General features: G+C 39.0%; 1 protein-coding gene across 1 annotated transcript in view; it reads right to left on the bottom strand.

The window, feature by feature from the left end:
- Nucleotides 1-19230, bottom strand: part of LOC134546236 (zinc finger SWIM domain-containing protein 4-like) — a 451294-nt gene that overhangs the window by 55529 nt on the left and 376535 nt on the right. The window contains exons 11-13 of the mRNA XM_063388904.1: nt 4305-4471; nt 3422-3666; nt 1567-1721 (exon numbers count right to left, since the gene is read on the bottom strand). Coding sequence (XP_063244974.1) covers nt 1567-1721; nt 3422-3666; nt 4305-4471 — 567 coding nt within the window. The remainder of the gene's footprint in view (nt 1-1566; nt 1722-3421; nt 3667-4304; nt 4472-19230) is intronic.

Genomic DNA, 19230 nt, shown 5'->3' with positions numbered 1-19230 from the left:
TTCATTTGGTATATGGCTGATGTTCGGCCAATACTTGGTACGAGTCCTGGAGTCGTTTTAATATAATGCAAGTTTTTGAAATATGTACTTTGTTTTACCTTAAATAACTTTAAATAATGTTTTTAAAAATACAAATTTTTTAGTTTAAATAAAAAGCCTCACATCTTGTGTTTAGGACCTCGTTGTTGGATTTTCATTTTTCACATTTTAACAGAGAAGTAAAATGGTTTTTTCAAGGCCTGTAATGGGCGGGTGAAGCTATTGCCTGCAAGTAAAACTGGGCGCGCGATCTTGTTGCTGTCCGTCGGCATTAAAAGTGTCGGCCCAGACAAAAATTCTGAACAGTATATTTTGTTAAGTAAGGTGATAGCTTTCAGTTGGTATATGGCTGATGTTCGGCCAATACATGGTATGAGTCCTGGAGTCGTTATAATATAATGCCATTTTCTGAAATATGAACTTTGTTTGACCTTAAATAATTTTAAAAAATGTTTTTAAATGACAAATTTTTTAGGTTAAATAAAAAGCCTTATATCTTGTGCTTAGGACCTCGTTGTTGAATTTTCATATTTCACTTTTTAACGGAGAAGTAAAATGGTTTTTTCAAGGCCTGTAATGGGCGGGTGAAGCTATTGCCTGCAAGTGAAACTGGGCACGCGATCTTGTTGCTGTCCGTCGGCATTAAAAGTGTCGGCCCAGACTAAAATTCTGATGAGTATATTTTGTTAAGTAAGGTGACAGCTTTCATTTGGTACATGGCTGATGTTCGGCCAATACATGGCATGAGTCCTGGAGACGTTTAAATATAAAGAAATTTGTAAAATATATGGGCTGTGTTTATCTTGATATTTCAACAATTTAAGTTTTTTATTGTTTAAAACTTTTTTTGTTTATATTATGGTACATATATTTTGTTATGTTGTATATTTCATACATTTTTCTTTCTTTTATATGCTTTTATTTTCGTTAAATTATGTTAAAAAAGGGATGTTTTCAGCGTGTGTAGTAGAATTCCCTCCCATACAGAATGGCGCCATGTTTTGCTGTTGCTGTCCAGCGCATTTACTTGACCACGGTCGTCGCGTCGGGATGCATTGCAGTATTAGAAAGAAGAAATAGGCTTTAAATTTTTTCAGTGGAAAATATGCTTGGAATTATGGTGACATGAAGAAAGATAAATTACGCCCGCGGAAAATAAGCTTGGAATTACGGTTAAGGTTATGTGAGAAGTATTATTGGCGAGAGCAAATATCGGTTATCAAAATATCGCAAGTATTTACCGATGTCCGATATTGAAAAATGTGCCGATATTACCAATCTCCGATATCGAATATCGGATATCGGGCCATCACTAAGATGACTAATGCTCATTTTTATCTTTTCTCTCTAAAGAGCAGCTCAAAAAACCATTTTTTTAAGTACTATTTTAATGTAAATTAATTTTTTTTGGTATTCCCCTTAAAACTATATTTATGTTCATTAATCAGAGAAACTGGTTAACCTGGCATGCTCGCTGGTTACAGACCTTTCACTAAAGTAAGTTACAAGGACAAGAGTGCTACCAACCTTTGGCAGCACTCAGCATGGTAGACGCAAGAGCACACTGCTGTGTCTCGATGTGGCCCAATGTGAACCACCGAGGGTAGTGACTCAGCACCAGTGACGAGACGTTCCCGCTCACTGGGTCGTCTGCATCCTCGTGCTCCTCCAGGATAGGTAACCTCCGAGCACGAACAAGCACACACACTCAGGTACACTACGCGTAAGCACATCTGTTGTTGAATCATATACAGTAAACTCCCTATTATCCGCGGGCGGATGATCCGCGGTGCGGATTATCTGCGCATGCTACGAAAAAATACAGCACATATATAAATCTGTATTTTATTACAAGTGAGCAAATTTGAACTCTACTGACGAGTGTATTGTGTGCAGTATACAGTAAAACGCCACAGGCCTTCTCGGAACTCACGCTGGCATGTGTTGCTATTTTTGTCTCTGTCGCGCTTTGTTTCTAGTCGTATGGTTGAGCACTTTTATGTTTTCATTACTGAAATGTATTGTATGCTAATTATTCAGTAAAATACTAAAATTTTAGCATCGTTTGAAATTTTTTTTACTGTTAATTGTAACTTTTACTGTACATAAATTTTTTAGATTTTTAAGTTGAAATTAATGTTTCCTTTTTTTGTTTCCCATTTTTGACTCTTTTGCGGACTATCCGCGATTTTCACTATCCGCGGTGGCCCTGCCACTTAATTTCATGGATAATCGGGAGAGTACTGTAACAAAGATACTTACAGGTGACCACAAAGGTAGAGCCACGCCTACACAGTAAAAGACCTCAGCCACTCCAGGCACCTACCAGTTCCTGCCAGATGATGTGGAACAAGGGCATAAAGCTGCAGTGATGACTTCATATTTACCTTACTTACCCACCGGTAGTACAGCCCTAGTAGAGCTTGGACCTCTTCCACAGTTCCTATTAAATCTGACTGCATTAATGGTAAAGTAAGAGAACCACTATCCTGCATTGAAAGTCCATGTTTGACCACCCAAATGGTTTGACCACTACACCAGCATCAGCATGTAATAAGGTAAAAATCTCAATTTTTATATTACTGTTTCCATGTTTTTATCATAAATGTCCAGAGTAACTTTTTTTTTTTTTACAATTTAAGCTCTATGGAAACTGTACCTGAAACCATCTTTGTCTAACATGTTGACATACATATACAGTAATTTTTTTTTCCCCTTTGGAATATTTTACAACCTGACTAAAATGCTTTCCACTTCACCAGCATGTTATGGTGAAGTTTTAAAAAAGCAAATGTAGAGATGCTTACAATCTTCTGGAAAAGTAATGTAAAATGCTTTCAATATGGGTACAACACGACATCAATTAAAGAAGATGAATGAAGGTACAAGAAGCAGCTTTTTGACAGAAAGGGTTGCATCAGTTTACTTGGGTAGTACTACAAAATCATCAATTTAAATTAGTCATGTTATATGTTGGGACTGAACAAATATACCTTGACCTCTTTACGAGCACTACATTTTGGTGATCGTGTTCCTCAAGCAACCAAGAAAAATTCAGGAACCAAAGCTACATCACCGGTAGGGACACAAAACTAGATCTTCCGCAAGTGGGAAATATGGCAGGCGTTGCCTTGAGCAGGTGAAATTCCTTATATTCTTGTTTAGCACCACCGGGCATTCCACCTAGCATTCTCAGTTCGTCACCCCAATCATTATTTCCTTCATTCATTTATTCATTCGACATGATTTCTGCCCTCAAGCAAAGGGAACGGAGGGAGGACAGAAAAAGACAGAGAAAGAATGAAACGTGGCGAAACAGGAAATGAACATGAGAGGAAGCTAAGAGACACAATAGAGAGCAAGAGAGAGAGAGAGGGCTCACCTCATGGCCCTGAGGCCCACCTCGTAGGCCAGGTCGGGGAAGTAGTTGAGCAGCGACAGGAACATGAAGCGGGCGAAGGTGTGCATGGGGATGCTCTCGGGGTGGATGCCGAGCCCCAGGCCGCTGGTGGGGCCGCCCTCCAGGAGCGCGATGGCCTGCCGCCTCAGCACGGGCACCAACACGTTGTCCAGCTCCACCTCCTGTAGCTTGGCGATCAGCCGGTCCTCTTGCTTGCAGGACTTCTCCTGCACACATCGCACATGCAACCTCTCTCACACAGAGCCACACCTTCACACTTTGTTACGTGATAAACAAAACAAACACAGATTCACGTAGCATCAAACCAACAAGAGTCATGCACCAACAATTATTTTGTTGACTGCACAAGAACATCAAAGCTGTCGAAGTCCGGACGTACATTACGGCACCGGTCCGAGCAGGTCTCACGTTATCCTTAACTATAACAGAGTGCGCACACTGAGTGGATGTACAAGACCAAACCAGAACAAGGAAGTCCTAAAACCTTCTAGAAACAGCCCACTTCGCAAGAGCCACAGTCGTAGTACACTCAACAATATTACATTTTGGGGATGTCTTTCAGCAAACTTATTTATGGGCTTATGGCATATGTTGGTAATCTGTGTATGAGCAAATATAGTTAATACATAAAGAATAAAAATAAGAAAACAATGGGATATTTTTGCCTTACGATTTCTTTAATATGCCCAAAGGTTTATAAAAAAAAACACTATATCCTTTCCCTTTTACCTCATCTCAAACCTTTTTAAATTAATATTTAATGAATTTTATAAAATTGTAACAGTTTCCAGTTTAAAAAATAACAATAATTGAAAGAGAACACACAGAGGAGACGGCACACTACCTGGGCGTACAGGCCGCTGGGCATGACTCGCTGCTGGCCCAGGCCTATCAGGGCCACCTCCACTGCCAGGGTGAGGTAGGTCTCGGAGCGGTCCCTGGAGCCCACGACCGGGACGTGCTGGTAGCGCGGCGGCACGCTGCTGCTCGCCTCCTCCAGCCCCAGGGAGTCTGCGCACAGAGCACGCCAAGTCCCCTAGAGTTTGGCACGGCCCGACACACGGATCAATTCATACCACTGCATCAAAAGAATGTTTAGTACTGTAAGGCCGCGACGTATTGGCGGGTCTACTCCCTAGAGCTCAGCGACCTTGTAATCGACACGTCCCGCCTTGCTTGCTCCGCAGATAGCAACGGCCTGGAAGTCTTCATGCCGTTCCGAAAACATTACTCGAGAACAATCTCACGTACGGTGCAACACAGCGCAATGTGATAATGCTTCACGGTAATTTATTATTTAAAGGTAGTGCACCATTTGCTCGACTGGGCAGCTTAGTTAAACATAGTTAAACATAGCTATACAATACTTTAAAGTTAAGAACTAAATTTGTAACTGTGGGTTGCTGTAGGAAACACAATTAATTAAGACTTGCATGTAACTCCCTCACTGATGCTTTCTTTTCCATTTGGTTTGGCTGAAATGTGAAGACGATCGACATTACAGTTTCACGCACTTAAAGAACCTTACCACTTTTATGCATTCGGGTTGGTATTTTTTCCATAAAAGCACTCTGAAAGAACCATTTTAGTCATTTCTAGGGGGCCGAAAACCATATTTCTAACAAACCATCCTCGCGTATTTTATGGTTTCCTGTTGTTGTGCTTGCTTTATAAACAAGAGAGGCTCCGGGAAGGAAGCCCTGCCTAGAACCAACGCTTACAACTATCAGTCTGTGCGCTGCATTTCCTGTTGCCATTACACCTTCAACGTCACCTTTCTTTTGCCAACATTTCTGAAAGGTTAAATTAGTGTCAACCCAGGATTCATCCATGTAAAATATCTTCTTCCCAGCCCCCTGCACTGTTTCATCTGAGTCAGGTACCGTGATCACCAAGCAACAACGTCAGATCTTTCGAGAAGTATTCGCTTATTTTGGCTTATTTTCCACACAAAACCCATTTCTTTGAGTATTTTACGCAGCGATGTCTTTCCCCAACTCCATCCGATTTTTTTCTTTCAAAACTGGCAGTAATTTCCATGTTGTGGGAACCACTTTTTTTACTGCTTAAAATTCGTGGCTAGTGTCTCTGATCACTCTTCTATCATAGTCATCAACTGACAACAAATGTTTCTCAGTTTTTTTGGCTTGAAATGAATAATTAAACATGAGAGGCTGTTTCACGGTCAAATAAAGGAGTGATATATATATATATATATATATATATAAAAATATAAACATATAAATTGTAATTAAATAATATATTAATATAATATACATTAATATATATCATAAAATCATATATATAATAACATATATAATGCAATATATGATGTATGTGTATGTATAATGTATGTAATGTAATATAATATCATGTAATATAATGCAATATAATGTGTAGCAATATCGGCTACACTTGTAGCTAACAAATATTCTAACAAGCAGTGCAGAAAGTTTGGAAAATTGCCAAATGCAAAACAAACATACCGCGGGTGAAATACGGGGAATGCGATTTAAAACTTATAATATCGTTGTTTGTTTTTTATTTGGCGTGTCTCTGTTGTGTTTTCGGATGCGCGAAACTGATCTTTGGCTTATACCTGTGTATCGCGCAGCTCTTTCGGTTGCTTCTGCAAGAGGTACTAGCAGACATTTGTTGGCAGCTTCATCACAACACTGGATTACACTACTTATAATTCCCCTCTCCCCCCTATGTATTACTTTATTGTATCTTGAACGTCCTGCGTCGGGCTCCATTGTTCACTTCAGAGTGAGAGCGTGGCGCCTGATGTTTTTGCTATGAACCGCATAGCGGTTGATGTGCGCGCGCAGCTGCTTCCCCTCTCATTTACTCTTCCCCGCTTCCCCGCAAAACGACACGCCAAGACGTCGCGGCCCTACAGTAGTTGAAAGTAGTGATATTCTATTAACTTTTTTTTTTTTTTTGTAATTTATGTAAGTTATGAATAGACAATCTCCACTGCAGAGAATTCGCCTTTAGCAGAAAACTAAGACTGACAAATAACAAGTACAGATAATAGAAAATAAACTCTAAATCTTAACAAACCACTACTGTCTAAAGAATACATACATAATATTCTAAAGAATAAACCAAATTGGTAAAAAAAATAAATGAGAAAATAAATTATATTAATAATAGGTTAGAAAAGTTGATTCCTTGATTCTTTGACTCTCACAATTCAGGAAGTAATGAGTATATCGAGAATTAAGTGGGGTCGAAGACAAATTATTTTGCCACTTTTGACCACTGTTGTTTATTACAACTTTATTTATCACATATGCCACTTTCACTAGTGTTGTTTAAAACCTCGCACACTGCATCGGATTGAATGATAACATATGACTTCCACAGGGTGTATCTTTCTTCCTTCAGTTTTCACGCACCATAAATGTGTACACGCAAAAAAAAATTTTAAACTAGAGGCATACAATGATATTTGACTAAACAGATAATAAATTAGTGATGATGTATCCCGGCAACAGCGTCGGGTGATGGAGTGGCGTGAGCTGGGGCGAAAGGCACATTGGTAGGCTGGCAGCTGTTCCTTGACTCACAGATCTTGGCACTAACCTGCCAAGATGCTTGGCCGGTGGTAGAGGAGGGGGGTTAGTTTGTGCCTTAGAGCGAGATCCCCGAAGGGCCGCTCCAAGGGGGGGGAGGGAGTCTAGAGCGTAATCCCGAAGGCCGCTCCAGGGGAGGAAGGATGCTAGAGCGTAATCCCGAAGGCCGCTCCAGCAAAGGTTTCCAGAGCGTAATCTCGAAGGCCGCTCCGGAGGAAGAGGAGAGAGAGAGAAGGGAGAGGAGAGGAGAGCAGTAAGTAAAAACAAAACACCAATCCAATATTACTGCTGTATTTCCCCAGATTACTCTGGGGTAAGGATCTCTGGCTAGGCCGCCGTTTCCTCATATGCTCGGCCGGGAGCGTGTGACAGCGATACCGGGAACTATTACGTTCCCATAACTCGCTCTCTGGCTAGGCACATTTCGACCTAGCTTAAATACAGCTCCTTCAGACATTGGTCACTGACAAAGCGACAATCTTTCCCCAATACAGAAAAACAGGCCATCCTGTGCCCTCCCCAGTAATTCACACACTAGGATATTATTTACTTATAACATATATAGCACTGACACACATTTTATATTATACAGTCCTTAATAAATCCATATGCACTGCTATAAACGTTCAAAAGATGCGTGCTGCCATCAATGATATGTTTGCGGCACCACTCGTAGCCTATATCCCACGGCTGGTGTAGAGAAGCCTGTTGGGATACAGCTTTCCTTGTGAAGCGGCCATGTTGGTTGCAGAGAGAGGAGGCCGAGGGCAAATATAGGACACAACAGTGAAATTCAATGGATTGAAAACCCGAAAATAGTCAATGTAACATACTACAATGTTAACTGACGTAAAGATTACTTTTCTTTTATTTTTTTATTATTGCAAAAATATGTGCCAGACTTAAATCTAGTCACACCTTTCATTGAACAGATATGTCCATTTATTTTACAGAATCTAAGAATGAATTCTGGGTTTATGATAGCTTACATGTGATACATAACCCTGTTGGAGATGTATATATTGTACAGCCAATTACCATTTTTCGGCACAATTGTAAATTTGAATTTTTAAATTATTATTTTAGCAGTAATTTTGTAACTAAAACAAACTATTTCCTCTCACAGTACACTTCCACTTAATCTTCATTAGGCTAGTTCCCCAATTTGTTCCCAGAGCTGTTTCTGATCTTTGCCAACCCTCTGTGAGGCCAGCATTCAGGCTTATCTTATCCTCGCTTCGGCACACGTCTGGTCACTGAAACACGGCCTGTCGCCGTGATCAGAACAGCTTAACCCTGCATCTTCCCAGGGCCCCGAGTTTCTCAGAGCTCTCCTGAGGTGAGCACTTCAATGCATGCTCACGAGTCGTTTGCCAAACCCACAGTCACGTATCCTGCCTCAGTAGAGCTTCTTTCCCACTGCCACTGCTGTTTCAAACCTCTCCCCCTCTTTCTCTCTAGACTCCAGTACAATGACCGGCCAATAACCACGGTCTCCTTCAAGGCTAGCCACAGGTCTACAAACGTACTGCCCCTGACCCCTAGTGGCAGAATTAGCAACTACTCCGAGCAGTTGTCAAGCTCACCCTGCCCCCTGGCGACTCACGCAACAAACATCCTCCTGTCGTTCTTTCCCGAGCCACCAGAGAGCTCCACCAGTCTTCTCCATAAGCCCCCGTGCTTAGAAGCAGCCTCGTGTGACATGCAAGAGTCGATTTATTTTCTGTTTCGGCCACCTCCCAGTAGATTGCGCTACCATCGGGCGCCAGAAAAAACGTCGAGATATCGAAGCAGGTATTTCTTGATCAAACACTCGGAAGTCTTCGGAACCTTTCGGCCCTGAAGCCGAAGTATCCCCCCTTTCTTTCTAAATCAAGCGCCTGTTTTTAATTAAGCGTCTCACCAACCCTCCAACGGACTTCTTGGCGTGACGTCAGACTGACTACTTTGTTCTCGGCTAGAACTCAGCAAGATTCAATTTCGACATGCCCACTGATGTAGTCGTCTCGTCAAGGGATGTTTTCCCTAAGTTTTTAGATAGTAATTAGTCAGTCTGTGTTTCAATATAGAAACTTTTATATTTTGCTAAATTTTAATAAATCTAAATTATGAGTGCTTTCCCGTCCACCGCGCTTGTGTCGGTCAGGATTTCGCTTGCATCCCGGCAGGACCACTCCTAAGCGCAAGGACAACACCCTGTTTTGGTGAGTTTTCGACACCCTTTTTTCTTCCCCGACGATCCCCGTTTTTGTGGGCATTATTGCCCATTTAACGACTGGCTGTGAAGCAGGTCTAATTCTTTTGGATTTGGCTTGTTCACAGACAGGGTCCCAGAGCCGGTGCCGACATTGTGGCAAAATGCTCTTCCTCATCTTTGGTAATCGAAAGCTACTAAAGCACCACCTGGCAGCCCGGCTACAGTAGAATGTATCACTCTCAACCAGCAAGTTCCAACAATACGAACCCAGATTCTCCGCGACTTCTACAGTGTGACAGTGCTACGCAATTTTTAAGTGCCAGCTAATTGGACAATATATCTGATACCTAAAGTGGGATAATTGCAGGACTTTAATTATGCTACATGCTAATAATTATAATTCTGGGATTGTTTATTTTTATTTCTAACTATGGTGTAATAATTTGGCATGGGCCGGCCCTAGAAAATTTTAACTTATTCATGTATTAGCACCATTGGTGTATTAGCCCCATTGTTAAGGTTAACTTCTTAACATATAAACCCTATTATAAAATTTTAACTTATAAAGGTATTAACCTATACTATAAACTTCTAATGTATTAGTTCAATTAGATATTTTATTTTAAATAATTAACTCCTTTACCAAACCAACTTATGATTATCGAGATGATGTTTTGTTTACCATTGTTCAATTAACTATGATAAAAAAATAAATAGAGGCACAGTTATATACGAACCTGCTTTTGTTGTTATTTATTCTTTTGAAACTAAAGATCCACAGTCTGCCAAGATGTTTCCAGGGTTCCAGGGAGAAATTTACGTTACACCAATTTAGAGAGAGAGTGTATTAAGAGTGTATTAGGATTGTCACAATTCTAATGCTAACACCAGAAATAACCTCAGAGTTAAGAGTTTTGAGTTGTGGATTATGAGTAGCGTAAGTAAGTGAAAGATGCAAAAGTATGTATGTATCCAAAAGTAGGCAAAACTATGCAAAATAATGAGAAAGTATGTAAATGTTTACAAAGTATTGGAAAGTACACAATATCATGAACTGCTGCTGCCTCTGTAACTGAACTGGCTGTAAAGATTTTTCAATTGAAAAAGTTTTTTTTTAACATACTGTGGATAGTGTGAATGACATTGAGCAATATTTGTTACATCCCTACCAAAAATTTACAACAGAAACCAATAAAATACAACAGGAATTTCAGTGTATCCTGTTGTATGACAGATGAGATTTCAATGTATTTTATTGGATCCTGTTGGGTTTTGTTGTAAACACACTGACTTCATTGGGTTTCAGTGTATTTTGTTGGGGAAAATTTACACACACACAAAAATACATCATTGTATTCTAGTGGGTTCTGTTGTCAGAGCCCACTGAATTCATTGGTTTTTATTGGATTCTGTTGTGAAAGATATTGGAACAGAAAGTGTTGGGTTTTGTTGTTTTCTGTTGTAAAGCAGTCTGTTGGATTCTGTTTTATTCCAGTGTTTTTCATTGTATTCTGTTCGGTTTTGTTGTTTTCTGTTGCAAACAGTTATGTTGGTTTCTTTTGAATACCAGTGTTTATTATTGTATTCTGTTGGGTTTTGTTGTTTTCTTTTGCAAAGAGTTCTGTTGGTTTCTGTTTTATTCCAGTGTTTTTCATTGTATTCTGTTCGGTTTTGTTGTTTTCTGTTGCAAACAGTTATGTTGGTTTCTTTTGAATACCAGTGTTTATTATTGTATTCTGTTGGGTTTTGTTGTTTTCTGTTGCAAAGAGTTCTATTGTATCCTAGTGTTTTTCATTGTATTCTGTTGTTTTCTGTAGCAAAGAGTTCTGTTGGATTCTGTTGTATTTTAGTGTTTCTCATTGGATTATGTTGTTTTCTGTTGCAAAGAGTTCTGTTGGTTTCTGTTGTATTCCAGTGTTGTTCATTGTATTCTGATGGGTTTTGTTGTTTTCTGTTGTGAAGAGTTCTGTTGTATTCTAGTGTTTTTCATTGCATTCTGTTTGGTTTTGTTGGTTTTTTTGTTTTTCTTGCTGTTCTTTAGTGATTTTTGTATAATTGTTTTTTTTTTCCTTGTACATAACCTGTTTCATGGCGGATGCCTTCGGGGGTAATGCCGATTACAGTGATCACATTTCCCACCACTGATCAGCATTACCCACATAATTTTTGGCATTTAAGAAAAACGTCTGTTTATCGTTTACATATTTTATTTACCGAGTTTGATTAGTGTAAAATTACCATTGGATAATAACATTTCTCTAAATACATTTTTCATTAACTATTTAACACATTTTTATGGCTCACTCTCTTTGTACAGGCTGGGACACACTGCAAGGTTACGAATGTGACATTTGATTGCTACGAAAGTGAATGAAGAAATTGAAAAAATAATAATTTATTTTAATTTATATTTAGGGGTTATAGATAAGATTTATTAAACATTAAGGCTTGCGTCAAGGTGACGCTTGGGCTTGGATGCACAGTAGGGAATAATGTAATTTTTTGTTTGTTGTTATTTATGTTACATTGCTTTAATATATCCAAATAAAAAATATGCTTTGTTGTTTTACTTGATGCAATGTAAATAATAACAAAAAAATATGTGAGTCCCTACTGTGTACCCAAGCCCAAGCGTTAAGCCTAGCAGGAATTTTTTTTAGCAGTATGGAGGCGCGAATTGCCAACATGTAACATACGATAGCACGTAATGTGACGTATAAAAGAAATTATAATCTTTATTCAGGTTATGGGGGAACAAAATGTACAAGGCCAAGTGATAATCTTGGATACGCGATACAGAACTTTTACCTATTGATATTATATCAGTATTAATGTACGGGATACATGGTGATGGTAATTAGACTTTACATATGTGCTTCAAAATTATCAGCAAAACAACAGAATACAATGTAAACACTGGAATACAACAGAAACCAACAGAACGTTTTGCAACAGAAAACAACAAAACCCAACAGAATACAATGAAAAACACTGGAATGCAATATAAACCAACAGAACTATTTGCAACAGAAAACAACAATACCCAACAGAATACAATGAAAAACACTGGAATACAACAGAAATTTTTGCAACAGAAAACAACAAAACCCAACAGATTACAATGAAAAACACTGGAATACAACCTAAACCAACAGAACTCTTTGCAACAGAAAACAACAAGCCCCAATATAATACAGTGAATAACACTGGAATACAACAGAAACCAACAGAACTCTTTGCAACAGAAAACAATAAAACCCAACAGAATACAATAAAAAACACTGGAATACAATAGAAACCAACAGAACTCTTGCAACAGATTGACGTTGTACCTCCTCTTTATTTAAACAGAAACTCGGGTCACAGTCCTGTCCGCGGAACAATTTTCCGGCCATGGCCATTGTAGTGCCACCACTCGTCACCAGATGGCAGTTGTAAAATATGAACAGACAATGTATTATAGTTATGTTAAGACATGTTATGATTGTAAATATTTATGAAGATTATTAAGTGTGTAGTGTAAGTATGTTTCGTAGCCTTGTAAATAATATTGTAAATGCAAAACATCCAAAGGGATAGCAATATGTAAAGTTGTAACATGAACGATTGTAGAAGGGAAATGTATATATCATGCGGGCTAAACAAGCCTAGACAGCTCTCTCTCTTTGCAACATGAAACCTCAAAACCCAACAGAATATGATGAAATACGCACGTATGCCATAGAAACCAACAGAACTCTGTAAACAGTAAACAATGAAAAACACTGGAATATAACCAGAATTCTTTGCAATAGAAAACAACAAACACTAACAGAATACATTGAATCACACTGGAGTACATCAGAAACCATCAGAACTCTTTGCAACAGAAAACAACACAACCCAACAGAATACAATGAAAAACACTGGAATACAACAGAAATCAACAGAACTATTTGCAACAGAAAACAACAATACCCAACAGAATACAATGAATAACACTGAAATGCAACAGAAACCAACAGAACTCTTTGCAACAGAAAACAACATGACCCAACATAATACAATAAAACCCACAGAAAACAACAGAATCCATTAGAATGTTTTGCAACAAAAACCAATAGAAACCACTGAAATACACTAAGATTTACAACAGAAAGCGGCCAATTCCCGCATTAAATACAACAGAAAATCCTGTTGTATCCTATTGTATTTCAGTTGGTTTCTGTTGTAAAGTTTTGTTGTATTTTCTGTTGTTTTTTGTTGTAAATTTTTGGTAGGGATACGTTATGACACACGTTAACACCATTGCCTACTCACTTACTGCGATTCTGGTACTGCCCTACTGGTCGTAAATAGTTTCACTTCAAAACCATAAAACCCTGTCACTTGACAGAAGACTTAGTGGGTGATGCTTGTGATCAAAATTATATTTTATTTGAACCTGGGAGGGTTAGAAGTAAACCCATGAAATTAAGTCAGTGAAAAGTTAAATTATTTTTTAGTTTATGTTTTCATGTTCATGTTACAAAATTATTTTCACTAAAATAATTATTTATATTTAGAATATAAATACACAATATTATTATTTATTTTAATTTTCAAATTTGTATTTCTAAGTTTTGTTATGGCTGACATTAAAAGAGAGAACTTGGAATAACCTTTAAAAAAAAAAAAAAAAAAAAATACTGATACTGCCAGGAGAGTGCTCACCTGCACACAGAATTCCAATAATTATTTTCGAACTTGGCAAAAATCATATTTATCAAGTAATTATTTACAATATATTTTTTAATTTGAGCAATCCACGTAGCTATATGTGTATGATGTTCTTCAAAACTATTGTATGTATTGGTAGTTAGAATTTTATTTCATCTTACGATAGCTAAAAAATCAAGTGAAGTGTAAAAATAGTTAAAATATTTCAATGTAGACTAGTCACACATTTAATAAAGATCGCAGGCTTTGTGGGTTTTCATGCTTATAGTCACTGATATGTTCTTTAACCCTCATGATTATTTGCCTGTGAGAGTGTGAGAGTGAGAAGTGAGTGAGTGAGTGAGAAGTGAGTGAGTGAGTGAGTGAGGAGTGAGTGAGTGAGTGAGTGAGTGAGTGAGTGAGTGTGTATATATACAGTAAAACCTTTTTGTTGCGACCCCATTTATTGCGACCACCTCTCTATTACAACCCGATTTCGAGGAACCGTGAAAAAATTGCCGAAAATCCGAAGAAAATCGGACAGAAAATAAGTTTCTTGTAGTGAGTAGCGTGTTACTGCATTTCTCTTGCCGAGTGCTGTACTGCCGTAGGCAGCACATATCTAAAAATAGATACCACTTCCTGTCGACTGCTGTCAGCGCTTAACAACCCCCATTCGACGTCCCTTTGCTGGCAGGGTGCAGATAAAGGTTTTTGTGGCAACGTGTTTACGTTTAGCTTTTTGCGAGTGTCTAGTGTGGTACGCAGTTAAGGCAAAGCTACCTGCTGGATTTCTCTTGATTTTGATTACTATCGGTTGACAATACACAGCGACCGACTGTATGCACGCCCGCCTCGACTTGTTTTAACTTGCGCAGCGATGTTTATTTTGACAGCTAAAGCAATTATCTCTTCCCGTGGGTTGATAGAAAAAGGTCGCTTCACCCAGCATAAAAAAAAAGGCTACGCCACTTATTCCCCACGCAAGAAACACACTGGCTGCAATCTGTCTCCCCCGCATTTATCTTTCTTCTAACATTCCACGTCTCACCTCTCACGTGAGCAATAACGAAGCGACCACGCATTGGGCCATTTCATGGGTTGTTTGGTGACAGCAGCTTGATTTTATTTGGTATATTATATTCCTTTTCATAGGACCCTTGCTATTAAAATACATTTATATTTCAGTTTGAAAGCTTGTAAAGTCCTTGCCAGAGATGACTGAACTCGAACTTAGTGTGAAAAGTGACATATTTTGACCCCTCCCTCACTGCTATAGTACCCCATTCATAATAGCCCAATTTTACGGGAGAAGGGAGGGTGAAATGAGCATTTTCTTACTGAAGGTTTTTCAAAGGAAGCGAAGTTGGGGTGTTATAAGGGAGGACATTAGTTGGTTTGTGTGTGTGGGAGGGATGAGAGAGCCTTGAAGAATGTTAATGAGGGGAGGGAGGGGTGAGCTTATGCGTCATGAAGCCGCTTCCACCAGCCAGCCGGGTGAGCTTCGTGTGCGCCCACTCGTGTTGCAGAACCTACCGCTGCCATATTTTTGAAGGAAATGTCCCATTATTTTTTTGTTATTCTTACATGAACAATATTGGAAGTATTAAAGCCGACACAAAAATACGCTGTTTGTTAAAATTAACAGATTTTTTATGATCTTTAATTTCATTTTTTTAAATTTTTTTTTATTTTCACATTTTGGGCAAAATATCCAATTTTTTGACGGTTCCCGAGAATGTATTTGTAAAATCACTGCTTTGTTAAATCCGGGGTTCGTGACATCGGGGTTCTAGTGTATTTAACTACGGCAAGCAGAAAACGTACATGTAAACTAACCAGTAAAAATAAACTGTCTTTTGACATTTAGTCAAACTTCTCTGAAACGACCCCTCACGGTTCCCAGGAATAGGGTCTTATTAGAGGGGGGGGGGGGGGGGGTGTCGTAATAGATGTTTTCCGAAATTTTCAGTTCGTTACACCCCCCCCTACCCCCCCTAAACCGATACTCGTTAACAAACCAGCCGTACAACGGCAGGATGCTGTCACTCACAATGCTAGATGGCTTCGCTTTAAACCCACTTCAACCTTCATGACAAGTCCGTCGCCCTACAGGCCACCTCTAAAGAAAAGATGTCAAAAGACAGTTTATTTTTACTGGTTAGTTCCCATGTAAGTTTTCTGCTTGCCGTAGTTAAATACACTAGAAACCCAATGTCACGAACCCCGGATTTAACGAAGCAGTGATTTTACAAATACATTCTCAGGAACCGTCAAAAAATTAGACATTTTGACCAAAATGGTGAAAATCAAAAAAAATAAAAAAAATAAAACAAAACTAAATGAAAGATCATTAAAATCTGTTAATTTTAAAACACAGCGTATTTTTGTGTCTGCTTTAATACTTCCAATAATGTTCATGTAAGAATAACAAAAAAATAATGGGACATTTCCTTTAAAAATATGGCAGCGGTAGGTTCTGCAACGCGAGTGGGCGCACACGAAGCTCGCCCGGCTGGCTGGCGGCAGCGGCTTCATGACGCATAAGCTCATCCCTCCCTCCTCCCGGTAACATTCTTAAAGGCTAGCTCATCCCTCCCAGTCACACAAACCATCTAGTGTCCTCCCTTATAACACCCCAACTTCCCTCTCCTTTGAAAAACCTTCAGTGAGAAAATGCTCATTTCACCCTCCCTTCTCCCGTAAAATTGGGCTATTATGAGGGAGGGGTAAGACCGTTGTAAATATTTTCGGACCCCTCCCTCCCCACTAAAACACGCCCAAAAAAAGTATGTCAAAATATGTCACTTTTCACACCAAGTTCGAGTTTAGTCATCTCTGGCAAGGAATTTACAAGCTTTCAAACTTAAATATAAATGTATTTTAAATTTTAATAGCAAGAGTCCTATGTAAAGGAATGTAGAATTCCGCTGATGCGACCCCTCACAGTTTCCAGAAAAACGGACTTATAAACGGAATGGTCGCAATAGAGAATTCGGGCCAGTTCCCCCCCCCCCCCCCCCCCCCACCTAAATATCTCCAAATACATAAAATACTTGCGCTAAAGGAATTCGCGTAACGTGAGTTCGGCTATGCTAGCCGGCTGGTGGTTATTTTCGTTCAAAACGTGGTGAAGGAACTTGTGTGGATCAGGTAGAAAACATTTGGCTATAAACGAACGATATAAGGACAATGCTATCCTGAAATGCTGTGACATGTTTCTGGAGTAGATAATCACAGCGACAGACCGACAGGATGCGCTCCCGCCCTTGCCGTCAGCGATGTTTATTTTGACAGCTCAAGCAATTATCTTTTCCACGTCCCTTCGCAGCGTAAAAAAAAGAAGAAAAACACATTGGAATGCAGATGGAAAAGTAACTATGCAGTAAAATAAATATATTTACGGCCCTGCTAAATTTTTCTATTCAATAAAATTCGAGGTATTAGTGATTTTTCAGCAGAAACTGCTGTGTGACTAATAAACAAATTTTATCATAATAACTTAAACTTATAAAGTATTTATTAACGGCGAAGGACAGTCGTATAAGCCCATAAAAATATTTATTTTACCGAGAATGGACTATACAACCTGTCTTTTGTCACACGCGGTGTGGGAGGGGAGGAGGATGCTGGCCGGACGTGTTTCTTACGCTCTCGCAGAAGCTACCACAGCGGCTTTTCGTGCCGGCGGGTAAGATAACATGACAGCTGAGATGGCTTTTCGTGCGATAGTGGACGCGCCGAGCTCGGCTAGACACTGCCGCATTGACAGTCCAGCTCTCGCCAAGATAAACGTGAACACATAGCGCCCAACAAAGTGTAACAGACTTGTTTTTCAGCCGATTTTACTCAAATTTTCGACTTTCTCTGCTCATATTTTTCACGGTATCTCAAAAAACGGTCGTATAAACGGAATGGACACATCAGAGGGGGGTCGCATCGGCGGGATTCTACTGTACCGAATAAAATCAAGCTGCTGTCACCAAACAAAGCATAAAACGGCCCAATGCGTGGTCACTGCGTTATTGCTCGCGCGAGAGGCGAGACGTGGAATGTTAGAAGAAAGATAAATGCGGGGGAGACAGACGGCAGCCTGTGTGTTTCCTGCGTGGGGAATAAGTGGCGTAGCCTTTTTTTTTTTTTTTAGTTGGGAGAAGCGACCTTTTTCTAACAACCCGAAAGAAAAAATAATTGCTTGAGCTGTCAAAATAAACATAGCTGCGGCAGTTAAAACAAGTCGGCACTCGGCAAGAGAAACGCAGTAAAACGCTACTCACCACAAGAAACTTATTTTCTGTCCGATTTTCTTTGGATTTTCGGCAATTTTTTCACGGTTCCTCGAAATCAGGTTGTAATAGAGAGGTGGTCGCAATAAATGGGGTCGCAACAAAAAGGTTTTTACTGTATTTTCTTTAGAGGTGGCCTGTAGGGCGACGGACTTGTCATGAAGGTTGAAGTGGGTTTAAAGCAAAGCCGTCTAGCATTGTGAGTGACAGCATCCTGCCATTATACGGCTGGTTTCTTAGCGAGTAGCGGTTTGGGGGGGGGGGGGGGGGGGGTTTAAATCAACTAAAAATTTCGGAAAACATCTATTACGACCCGCCTTCTATTACGATCCTATTCCTGGGAACCGTGAGTGGTCGTTTCAGAGAGGTTTGACTGTGTGTGTGTGTGTGTGTATATATATATATATATATCTTGCCACAAGAACATGTAATCTTGTAAAAACAACAAAACAACAACAACAACAACAGTGATAATCACTTCAAAACTAATATATATATATATATATATATATATATATATATATATATACATATATATATATATATATATATATATATACATATATATATATATATATACATAAATATATATAATTCCCATCAATTCTTATGCACTCAGCCTATCATTTTATCGGTGCCCCAATATTAGCTACATAAAATTTTTAGGGTTGCTATCCCAGCCACAACTGCACACACTGCAATTCTATTAAACAGTCATGGAGTTTGAACATGAATGACACATGTGTGTGATTGCTAGGCTGCCTAGTGACTATGAAATGAGAATCATAAAGCTGGATGATGCTGAAATCTATAAATATTCTTGGAATGTACTTGCTACTACTTCAAGATAAATCATATCAATTTGTGAATTTCCCTTATAATGGAGTTCATCAATGTAACCGTGTTTGTTATGTACATACTGATGGTTTTTTTATGATAATAAAGACAAAATTCAGTACTCATAATGTCTAAATTGCTTGTTTTTATCTTTGCTCTCGATAAATATAGACACTAATAAAAAAAAACATG

The sequence above is a fragment of the Bacillus rossius genome, chromosome 1 (genome assembly GCF_032445375.1).
Source record: "Bacillus rossius redtenbacheri isolate Brsri chromosome 1, Brsri_v3, whole genome shotgun sequence".
Lineage (NCBI taxonomy): Eukaryota > Metazoa > Arthropoda > Insecta > Phasmatodea > Bacillidae > Bacillus > Bacillus rossius.
The sequence above is the reverse complement of the archived record's forward strand: the minus strand, read 5'-3'. Positions and strand labels throughout refer to the sequence as shown.